Source organism: Choristoneura fumiferana, chromosome 18 (assembly GCF_025370935.1).
Source record: "Choristoneura fumiferana chromosome 18, NRCan_CFum_1, whole genome shotgun sequence".
NCBI lineage: Eukaryota > Metazoa > Arthropoda > Insecta > Lepidoptera > Tortricidae > Choristoneura > Choristoneura fumiferana.
In genome coordinates this window covers 23,054,577-23,067,572 of record NC_133489.1, presented here as the reverse complement: position 1 = coordinate 23,067,572, position 12,996 = coordinate 23,054,577, and the positions used below count along the sequence as shown (strand labels likewise).

Genomic DNA, 12,996 nt, shown 5'->3' with positions numbered 1-12,996 from the left:
TCGAATACGGTTTTAAGGTTAAGATATCGGAACACGGAATCAATCGATTAGTCAATTTAGAGCGTATATAACTCAAGACTGAACTGGATGTTGTCATTCGCAATTTGTTTCGCGAATCATGACGGGTAGAAGACTTTGGGTCATACTGATGAAAAACTTATACTGCTATGCTAATTTAATGAAAAACTCTTTAAATTACTTCAACATATCGGCTTCATTGCAGCGGCCATGGTCACGAGTAGACTGAAGTGTAGGGTATAACGTTCTGCTGCACGGGTGTTTCGAACTACCCGCATTTTATCTTTATTTTCTACCGGCATCCTATCTATCACCGCGAACTTAACATGGTTGAAAGCCATAACAGAAACGTGATGACAATGCGATGGTTTTAACAAAGAACTTAAAAATGTAATGACTGACAGGATGTAGTACTAAGGCGGACTTATGCCTTAAAAGGATCTCTCCCAGCTAACTGACGCAAACATTTTTAAAAAAGGCATTCCCGAATAACTTCTGTTTATGTTCATTGTTAGTGTGAAAAAATTATGCTCGAATGTAATTTTTAACATATCAAATGACCCAATGCCTTCATAAAGACCGTAACTACTAACCGTGGGACTTCAACCTATTTCCAAGTTACGGCTTTACACCGCAATTTATCTAGCACCATTCATTTCATTTCGCCTAAACATCATTACGTTGCTCAAACTCATTTAATTTTGACTAAGGTGTACGGGAAGGGTGAATCTGCAGACTGTCCTAACAAAGAATTTCAACTATCTTTGAAACTGTCTAGGATATTCCGTGGATTCGGCTCGTAGTTGTGTGAATCGAAACGACTCGTATACCTGTTACGTGGTATCCACTTGTAAATAGTGGAGCCCGGTTATTTATACATATTGTTGACATGTAACTATATTGTATCCATTAGTGAAAATAAAAATTTCGTAAGTATTTCATGTATTTTATTTATTTAATTGTAGTTCGCCCCTACTCGTAATATACTCACGGAAGATTAATTTCCTAACATTTGAATTATAAAACTTAACTTTCATTATTACAAATAACTTCGAGCATTTATTGACATTAATTTGACTTTTAAATATTTTAATTATTTTATGCCAAATTTCTGATTGGAAATGGGTTTTCAGAGAAAAATACTTTCCGCTTAGTTTCCAGCGGCCAATTGCGGCTCATTCTTCTTGACAATGATGGTCTTACTGAAAGCGCTAGTAGACTAAAAAAACATGAATAGAGCCCTCTGCAGCCCATACACAGAAAACTTGATTTTGTCCTTCGACAAATTTTAAAATTACAGTTAATAAAGCAATAATAAGAAAATTATGTAGCTTAATAATATGGTTAAAAGGAGTATTCACACGTCTACAGCGGTAACTTTTCGCATGAAATATTAAAGGTTCATGATTGAAATAAAATTCGTTATTTTACTGTAATATTTAATCCAAGCTTGAGAAACAAAGTAAATCTACACAATAGAAACTATGACAAGCGACACAACGCTCTGGCACGAAACTAACTTACTTATGGACTTCGAAATCAATGGACATAAGTACATGCAAGTTTGCACCTTACTTGTTTACATAAATTGCCGGCATTCGGATCCTGTCCACGTCGATAAAAAATACGTGCTTAACCCGTCGCCTGACCAACGACTTTTGGGTAAATTTGGACTAGTACCCTAATGTTAAAGGGTGATCGAAACTAGTAATAAAAATCGATTAATCACGAGTTAGATACGCGCCACTGTGGCGTGCAGGGCGTTTGACGGGTTAATTCATATCACAAGGCAACTGTCATCTTAGCAGCGTTGGAACGAGGGTTTCTTGAGAGGCAAAATACCGCTAGATGGCGTTAATATCGTGAGGCCCGTTTGACGTTACAGTCACATTAGTCTTGTTTGCGATTGGCTCATTTAAAAATTCAACCAATGAGAGCTATCCCTTATGAATTTGCCGCTAGAGGCGTCAGTGTAGCGAGAGGTCTCCGAAATGTCAAATGTCACTGTTTTTGGGTGAGCTACGAGGGTTTATTTATAATTAGAATAATTTTGTGAATATTTGGCAATACCTGAAATTAATTATGGCAAATATGGGTTGCGGGGCAATGCATCCTTTGTCCTCCCTTTTTTCCGAACAAAACGGGACTACGCAAAGTGCCAGTGGGCATGCTCGATATTTTTATGGTACGATTTTAAGGTATTAAACATGATTTAAATGTAAATTTTGTTTTTGTTGACCTTTGTCTACAGTGGCGCCAACTGGTGAGCGCGAAAACGGTAGCCGGGTAGCCCTCATTCCAAACGTGACGCAAATGTCAAAGTTGTTAAAAAAACGAACTTCACGTCTCTAGCGCTAACTAGCCTGCCACAAAAATTCTCATTGCCTATAATAATGTCAGCGTTGCTTTGCCTCGCAGTGACTTATACCAAACTTGGATGAAACTGATATCAGAAATACCAGTCATCTACCACTTTAGAACCGGTATTTTCGGTATGATTACAAGCACTAGTTAAAATACAACCCCTGCTTACAGTTTCTTGCGCCAAATTCTCAAGCTCTTCGCAATGTTTTATAAAAATAGTATTTTTTATTGACATGGATCTGTACTTAATTATATATTTTATTAGAAAAATATAACTGGATAGCGTCTAATTTTAAACAAACTACGCGAATCGCAACATGAGATGCATGACATTGAATTTATTAACTTATTATATAAATAAATACATAAACATTAACACCACACCAATCTGCATTATTGTCTTATTTCCATTCCCAGCCAAGAAATTACAAAATGTATGTTTTTTTTTACCTTTTTTCGTATTTCATACAAAATCGCGAAGTACAAACAGGCTCAGAAAGCGACATTTTGCGTCTACGATATAAGTAAGTACAACACCGATATAGTAGATATTTCTCGATATTCGGTATGTAACAGAAGTATCTATGATAGTGGATTCACAGTACAGAATTCTTTGTGCGTATCTATTACGTGACTACATAATAATACCTTACTCTAAATAACTCTGTATAATATATGTAGGTACATAAGGAAATCAGCAAAATATGTAGCTCGAAATGTTTATTATTACTAACACTACAAGGTTTTGAACCAACCGTGATCCGATCGCTGTTGTCAACTAAGCAATAATTCCATGTATCCCTGTAGCCATGCAAAAAGAAAAACCTACGAGGAAACAGATTTTAGTCTAATCCTCTTATTAGCTGTTGTTAAGCATAGGTATGCTAACTTTATAATTGTTTATTTTTGTACGTCGTATTGGCATAAATCTTTGTGGGATGCAAACAAAACATACAATTTGCTTTGTATCTTAAATACTGCGGTTAAATGAAAAAATTAAGAATGAAGTCGATGTAATAACGGCTGTCTAGCGTTTGTTTAGCTCAACTTTTATTATTTACTAAGTAATATTAAAACGGTTGTCTAAAGAGGCTTGAGGCCGTATTGCCTAATGTTTCTGATGCTGGCAATCGCAATTAAATGACAGTTTTTGAAGGTGAAATCAGTCATTTGAATACGATCGCGGACGTCAGAAAGGTTAGGCAATAATTTGTTTAAGGTGGGAAAAGTCACATCAACCCAATTAAGTAACTAAGAAATTATTAAAGAGATTAGAAAATAGTTATACATAGCAATCTAGTACAGAATGAAGAAATAATGTAGTATTTTTCACAGCAGATTTAAACATTTTTTTCAACTGATTGAAGTTTGCAGCGCATGAGATATTAATTACAAATGAAGATTAAATTGTAATAAATAATTCATACATCTAAAATACGCTTTAAATTTCCAATAAAATAGAGACAAAATAGTAAATATTTTTTGCGCAACAAACCGGATAACACTTTCAATGGTAGGTTAATTATGATTAACAAATTATATTATTAACATTATGAAGCTCCCCACTCCTACACTTTTTGTCAAATTGATCCGAGCTTTAGTAGATTCCTAAAATTTACATAAAGTTAACATTTCTTGGAAAAATATAGATTTACAAAATAAGCTAGGTATCATTATATATTTCGCAATTATTGACAGTTTATATCATTTTTTACTGTCTTTACCTCCACCCAAAAACTGACAAAATTGTCAGAAACTTATACTCAGTATGTATAATTATGTATTGTCAACGTTATACTTTCATTTGATCAATTCAACTTTGGAATAAAGTTCTTATAAAATTTTAAATGTTATTGTCAAGTTTTCATTGGACTTAAATTTATTAGGCAAGTATACCATTAAATGGGCGACGCGATATCAAACAAAGTATCGTTTAGAAGTAATTTAGGGTAAAAACAAATTCCTATAATATGAGCTATAATTTCTATTGCTACAACGTTCAACATCCAATATCGGCCAGTACTAAACATAGATTTACAGACACAGCTACACATGTATGACACAACCTTTATGTAAGACTGTTAATGTGGATATGTTTTTATACTAAAAAATATCGCATTTAAAATTTTACTACACATGATTTTAACGATTTCCTGCCTGACTGGAAATGGGAACCATTTCAAACATCTCTAAATTTGTCCCAGCATTTTTCATTTCACCATGTTTACTTTTGACTTCAGTCGAGTTTTTTGACGATCAATCTTGATTAGCTATGGACATTTTTAATGCATTGCCCACAACTTGTGGTGAAATGACTGTTTTTTTTTCAAACGATAAAAACACAAAACATATAGCTATTTGAAATCTTATTTCAAGTTCCCATAGATCATTTCTAGTCAGGCTTTTCCTTCAAATAAGCTTACTTTAATCATAATCTTGAAACAAAGGCTGAAGACTTAGATTAAATTTCAATACAGTAGAAATACGTTTATTATCTCGTCCACATACAAAATGTTACTGTACCTAATTACTCTAGGTGTCAAACCCGTTGGGGTGCGGAGATATGACCTGAACACTTAACATTGCCTACATAACAGCGATATTCTACTTATCACTCGCTTTCGTATATTTAGAAGACATAACAACTCCACGATTTGCATTCTTTTACTAACGATTCAAGGAAAAATTTTGCTTATTTTACCTTTGCGGCAACATTTGAAATAGTTTTAATCAAAATGACGCATTTTGGATGATGCTATTAGAGATTATGGATTGAAAGTTGTTTATTCTGGAAATAGTTCCTATCGACCATTCGTGTCTGTTCAGCTAGTTTCTTTGTTTAAAAACAAAATGTAGTTTTTATGATCAGTTAATTAAAATATAATGGAATCATAATTTAATTATACTTGGTAGGTACCCAAAAGAGAATAGGGGCCTCGAAGTTTCATTGGTAAAACGAAAATACTCATAAATATAATCTATACTTATAAAACAAAGTCGTGTTAGTTACACCATTTATAACTCAAGAACGGCTGGACCAATTTTTATGATTTTTGTGTTTTTGGATTTGTCTTCGTCAGGAATAGGATACCTAATAATTATTAAAAACATTGGAAAATTGATGAAAATATAAAATACTTAAAAGAAAAAATATTTCCCCATAAAAAATTTCATGGGTTTCGTAACTGTCAAACATTTAATGTTAATCCCGTCGATACGGTAAACTCCCCTCAAATTAAAGAAGCTATTTAGGTTAGGTTTCGAATCGACAATATATATCCACAATATTCGGATAAGTAATGGCGTATTTTAGATTTAAAAAATGTAGAATAATGTCAGTAATGAAAAAGGATTGACATATATATTGGTTGTCAAACATTTATGGCTGGTGGTTGGTTTACGTTGGTTGATGGTTTGAAAACGCAATACGGTATTTGACAACTCCTGATTTTGCCATTATCTTAATATTATTATAAAAATATACATATACAGATAGTGTTTAGCGAAGAGAATTTAAATCGGTTGAAAATTGGATTTATAGTGTTTTTTTGAAAAATCTATATACCTGTCTCTTTCTCAAACGCTTTTCTCTATGCAGCAAGTATGGCGGTACTGGCGTGTGACGTCACATGCCAGTATGTCTTTCTCTGTCTAATCTTGAATTTCAAACCTTTATAACTTTTTTATTTGTAATGGTAGCTTAAAAATTGTTTTTCTATTCAATAACAGGCATTGTGTAGTTTTAATTTATAAAACATATACAAAATAGTCAAATACCGTATTGGACCCGCTTGATGGCTGTTGTTTGTACCTATGTTATAATAATTTTTAATGTAGTGTTTTTTCGGCCAGGACAACTTCTGCCGGGTCCGCTAGTTATTTATAAAAGTCTGTCTAAAAATTGTCTTATTAATACAACATAACACAAAACAAATACTTTTTATTCAATTAGTACATATACTTTTCTTTTTACCGATGAAACTCAAGTGGCCCATTTTTGACTACTTTTGACCCTTTTTTGGTCACTTTTTTTACATGCCGATATTTTTCCTTTTGTTTCCCTTCCTCTAATAAACACGAATACGCAAATCGTTCGAGCAAAACGAAATCTCGGTAGGTATATATTGTGAACTAACTTTTATACCAATACTAGGTCACGTATTTATATACCACGTTATTAAAATTTACCTACATCTTCCAAGTACACAAAAGCGATTGTTATAAATATAATATACAAGTACATTACAAACAACTTGTTTTACATGTCTACAGTCGTATTTCTACACTTAGATTTGTAGTGCATTATACTACACATGTTCTATGATAAAGCCAAATACCAATGCATTTCTTTTATGTTATTTATAAAGTTTAGGTATCATTTTTATAGTTGTAACAGTTCTACTCTGTTTCTAGGTTAGTAACTTACAACTCATCAAAAACATTGACATGTAAAATTTACTCCAAGTTTCGTGCGTAACTTGCCCACAGTTATCTCGAATTATGTCGTGTTTGTTTTTACCAGTGCACGAAAACTGCAAAAAACGAATAGGTTGGTGCCAAATCAAGCGCATAAGAAACATGGTTTTCTTACGTGACAATATTATTGATGGTATTTCAAATATTTTTGTATGTGTCCTTCATTTTAAATATCCCCGCGCCTTCGATTACCGTATTCATATTCTTAGTATTTTTGTTTGTACTCTTACCTAATGTAATCTGCACTCTTACTAGGGCTTGAAGGGTCAGTTAGTTTTATTATTTTTGTTACTTATACGCTAAGCTAATCTGCATATCAAATTCAGCTTTCTAGGACTACAGGAAGTTCACTAAAGATGCCCAGAGTCGGCCGGTGGGTAAATCAGTTGGTGAATCTTTAAATCCAAATTTTGAATATTTTTTCACTTATTTAAATTTTACCGTTGATTGTTAGTAAACTTTGAAATCAGGGCCCGATTGCATAACAAAGTACAAGCTAATATTATTAGCGATTTTGTATTGAAATTCACTAATACTATTAGCTTGTACTTTATTATGCAATTTGGCCCAGCTATGTTTAGTTTTAAAATCGATCTGGTGTTTTTTATTTTATTTAAGATGTATTTTTAATAATACCTACTTCACTTTATTATAAATTGGCAGGTAATTTTATTTTTCATTGTTATTTCTTAAATCATCTTTATACCTATTATTAAGTATGAAATCACTCAATTGACTTTTTCATTTCAATGAGGGTTTCCAGACGGGCGATATATCGCTAGATGGCGTTAGTATCGTGAGGTCGGTCTAACGTTACTGTCTTGATTGCGATTGGCTCATATTTAGTTATTTAATCAATCGCAAACGTGACGCAAATTTCAAAGTTGCCAAACGGACCTCACGATACGGACGCTAGCACCATCTAGCCTGGCACAGAAAGTACTGAAACCTAGGGATGCTAATCGATGGCGAAATAATCGATTAATTGATAATCGATTATTTTAACTGTGTCGATTTCAATTAATCGATTAAGGGCGCTCATGGTATCAATTAGTCGATTAATCGAATCGATATCGAAAATTCCTGCGGTGTTGCCAGATGTACCGCTTTTCCGCGTTTTACACCGCCTTTTATAAGGAGGTACGGCACACTCTAGGTGCGAAATTCAAACTTTTTACAGTTTAAATGTGTTTAAAGTGAAATAAAATGGGTGACACTATTTCCCGTCCGTAAAATATCGACATGGAAATACCGACCCGATACTTCGTGTACTCGCCCATACAAACTGGTGTCAAACTGACAAGAGTTTCTATGGGCGTGTACACCAAATATCATGTCGGTATTTTACGGCCGGGAAATAGCGTCACCCATTTTATTTCACTTTAAAAAAATCGTATAATATCGATTAATCGGTGTAAAATTATTGATTAGATCGATTATTAAAAATTTTCAATTAATCGATTACTTCTCGATAATTTTACATGGATTAATCGATTAATCGAATCGATATCGAACATCCCTAAAAACCCTCATTTCACCAGGTAACATGTAGGTAATGAGGGCTAACGCGTATGAATTCGCTGCTAGAGGCACTACTGTAGCGAGAGGTCTCCGAAATGTCAAATGTCACTGTTTTCGGGAGCTACGCGGGTTTATTTGTAATTAGAATAATTTTGAGAATATTTTACAACGCCTGAAATTAATTATGGCAAATATGCGTTACGGGGCTACGAATGACTGTGTTTTGTCTTTCGGAAACCTTTGTTCTTCCTTTTTTCCGAACAAAACGGGACTACGCAACACTGTGGCATGCTCGATAACTTTATGGTACGGTTTTAAGGTATTAAATATGATTTTCTCAAAAATGTCCGTAAAAGTTGACATTATTCTTTACATATCAGAAGGTGAAGTGCATAGTTTATGGTCAGCGAAAAATTAAAAAGTTAAAAAGATTGCAGGCGCGCTAGCTCGACAATAATGAATTAGCGCGCCTGCAATCAGTCACATTTTTTTTTAAGTTAAAAAGGCCATGGAAATGTTGGCACAAGTCGTATACAGCCAAGTCTAATGGCCGGTATCAGATATTTTGTTGGAACTCCGGAAAACTATTGGATCTGAAATAGCGTCTGGTGTTTTCGGTGGAAAAATACACCTGCAGTTTATTTTTAATGAAAAAAGGCGGGAAAGCATAAGAAAAATATTGGAATAAAATTAAATTTTATAATATATTTTGAGTTTTATTTTTAATAATAATTTTGTAGGTCATCGTTCATCCACCATTACGTCTCATATTTCGTTTTCTAGAATTTTTTTACCGTACAACGGCAAAAACTACTAGACACTGGCAAAATTGTCCTCCGATGGACAGAGCCATATTTTTTTAAAGAAACAACAACAATAATATATTTTGAGAAAAAGTTTATTCTATTTCAGAATTATTCACCATTTTTGAGAAAAGCTTTATATTAGTCTCGGCTGGAATAGCAATTGCTGGCTTCGTATTAGTTAAACGGACTCGCAAGCTCGTCTGTTTAATACTCATACTCAGCCAGCAATTGCCTACTTCCAGGCCACGACAATAATCTACTATTAAAGTTTTCACGCTAGTAATAACAAAGTAATCACTATACTTCAGACAGGACCTTTGTCTACCGTGATGCCAACTGGTGAGCGCGAAAACGTTAGCCCTCATTAGCCATTTTACCATTCATAGAGTCCTATGTTAGCAGCCCTTCTCTCTTGAATTTACTCTGGGAATTTAGTGGCATTAGGTTTTATTGTCTATAGCTACTGTTTAGCAAGCAATAAAGTATTATACCGATATTTCTGTTTAGTTTTCATTGATTTGTGTGTTTCTTTAGAGACTTTACTAAACTAACTTACCTACTCTAAAATATTTAAATAAGTCTAAGATACCAAGAGAAAATGAATTAGTATTATAAAATTAAACTGGTATTACAAGTGTATAAATTGATTTATTGAATTGACAGATTTTAACGTATCCTTTATTGACACATAGATATTTTTGATGTTGATAATTTTGATAATCTTAATTATAAAAGCATTGTTAGAAATGAGATGATTCTTTTTCACCCTTTTGCCATTATTCCAACATTTCTTTTTGTCAAAATGATAAATGTTAAATTGTCTTCCATTAAAATATGTTAGGTTTTATATAAAAATCTCAACTTTAACAATTCTAAGAGAAAGCTCGAATAAGAAGAAGACTCATAAGAGGTCGACAACCATACTTCCATTACATTTACTTATCTAAATAGTTTTTTTTTATCTACAGGGCTGTCATCATTAAATATGAACAAGAAACTTATATACACACTTGCTATTCAGCGTCTACCGCTTTAAGTGATATTTCATATATTATCATTTTCACGTATGAACTATATTTAACGCTGATTTGCATTTTACACCTACTTTGTTTTAGAGACAGCCCCTATCAGTAACATTTACGTTGAGCATTAGCTTGTCCTAATTCCTTTAAGTTCATAATCTTTGAGATCTAACCAATTACTTAAATTAATTTTCGAAATATGTTTAATTTAGAAAATAATATACTAAGAAGTAGGCATCTACTGCATCATTCCCTAATAGAAGTAGTTATCTAAACTACCTATATCTGTTCTGCATCTATAGTCAATACACTTACAAACTATTAAAGCTATTTTACTAATTTCTTAACTTACCAGTATCTTTTAATTTTTATATAATGTCACTACCTAACTACTAAATAGTTAAAATCATTTTTGTAAATAGCATTTTCAATATCAGATTTCGAAATTATATCTGTAACTACTAGGAGAGTGTATAGTATTTTACAACTATAATTAAGTTTTGTAAATATATTGTCAAAAAATCAAGTATTGTCATTATGTCATTAAGCTTTCATTATTGTCATTTTAAGTTTTAGAATACTGTTTGATAACAGATTTGTCGATATAAACTTCTACATAATACTGTAGAAAGGAAGTGCGTTCTTGAATAACATGTGGCTTACGATATACCTATCATATGATAGTGACGCTACGTGGAAGTTGAGGATCGGGAACACGGCCGACACGCGAGGAACAGCACGTCACGGCGGCCAATCTACGAGAGATCCTTAGCAATACACCAGATTACTATTTCCAAACCCAAGTGACACTAAATCTCAATCTATAAAAGCACTTTTCCCTAAACTACTAACACCAAACATCAAACAAACAGACACTTAATTTTATAATGGAGACTAAACGTCCAACAACACTGAATAGAAATGAATAAATCAAGGGACATGTAAAAAATTCTCAAAGTTTAGGCTAAAGCTTCACGGACCTACTCAACCGTAAGCCGGGTACATCCAACATCCACATTAAACAATATAAATATAGTATATCTATTACTTAAATCCTAACACTTAATCCCGAGAAAAAGTATCGAGAGTTTAAAAGGGTCGAGTTGACGTTGAATACAATAAGATCGTTCTCATAAACGGTTTAGTATCACAGCTTCAGATTTACTTCACACGACAATCGGTGATATGTAAAAATATTTAGCCATTCGTTATGTCATATGATTATTGTCAATTATTGTCAATTTATTGTCATCGTCCGCGAACGCTAAACAGCGTGCCTGTAAAATTTCTATCAATTATAACACGATCAGAATTGACTGTGAGGGTGCCTCTAGATGTGGTTGTTGTCTTTTCTCTTGTGGAGGGGGCGAGAGTGGGGGTGCCCTCACATGTCTTCGGAGCGGGCTTCGTCATCGTTGTAGAGCTGGATCTGTCGCTGGATCCAGGAGATGTACTTCGGGACGTATGCGTAGACCCCTGGCAGGCGCGGGTGGGCGCACTTGATGCCCCAGGACACTATGCCGCCCACGTACCAACGCGAGGGCTCATCTGGGTCCTTGCAGAGCAGCGGCCCTCCGGAGTCACCCTGGAAGACCAAAGGCACATTGGTGACTCCCAAGCTTGTTACTGCGACCGTTACAACACAGTAACCGTATTTAATGTTTCATAGCTCAAAGTAAGTACCTAATTAGGTGCCTAAGTCAATAGTGAAGTGTTAATGCCGAGAAGAGCAGCAACGACTGCAGTTAAAAACAAAGGCAATTGAGAAGGTAACTGCTGAACTGGTTAACTAATTGACAAGATTTCATTTTTTTAACATCTGTTAATTACTACAGGAATCGAAAGAGTTTTGCCTCCTGAACATGGAAAATATTTATTATAATTGTTTTCTCCATATTAAAAAAATACAAAAAATTCAAAAATATGTCTGAATTGCCAACACTACACAGAATAGATATGTCCTTTGCCTTTATCACCAGAAAAGGAGCTGTCATAATTTTGATATGTCTCTATGCAACGTCTACATCAGATTTACGTGATCTTTTTTTTAAGAGACTAGACAAAAGTAATGGATCTATTGTGTCGAAGTTTTGGAGTTATGCCCTTTTAGAATAAGCACATCTTAAAAAAATTGAAATAATTAATTAATAGTTGTAGTGAAATTTAAAAATATCAGCGTTTTTCTTTTCCAAACAGAATACAGAGAACAAATCAAATTATAGTTTAAAATATGAAATCTTGTCAATTAAGTGCCAATAAAAAGTAACACTACCTAAGTAGTAAAAAAGTGAACTCAAATATAAAAAAAATACTTCCTAAAAAACACAGCGGGGCTACTCCGAAATTCGAAAATCGAAGTTCGTGTCGTTCCGTTCCTACGACACTTATACTATTTAATACGAGAGTGAGAGGGACGGTACGATACGAACTTTGAATTTCGGAGTAGGCCCTCAGCGCACAAAACGGTCCCCGTAACATCCCCTGTTTTTACAATGGATTTTAAAATAATCTGATTTCTTAAAGCAAAAAAAAACATAATCTAATCGAGAACTTTCTCTTGTTTTGAAGGCGTGTAAAACACCTATCCTAAACGCCGATCTAAGGCAAACTCAGCCCATTTTGTTTGCCAAGATGGAACTACAAACGGTTACGCAACGCCCGTCAGGCGCGGGCCTTAAAGCAAACATCGAGTATTCTCACTGAGTTTATTGGATATCGAAGATTACATTTTTATAAGGGACCCTCGTCAGCGCCCTACAGTTCTGTTGTAACACGTTGTAAAGATTCAA

General features: G+C 33.9%; 1 protein-coding gene across 1 annotated transcript in view; it reads right to left on the bottom strand.

Moving 5' to 3' along the window:
* Positions 1-1,440: 1,440 nt before the first annotated feature.
* LOC141437964 (atrial natriuretic peptide-converting enzyme-like) overlaps positions 1,441-12,996 on the bottom strand; it is a gene marked incomplete in the record, with an annotated part of 181,873 nt that continues 170,317 nt past the window's right edge. Inside the window, 1 exon segment of the mRNA XM_074101573.1 lies at positions 1,441-11,792. Within this exon segment, the coding sequence (XP_073957674.1) occupies positions 11,592-11,792 (201 nt within the window).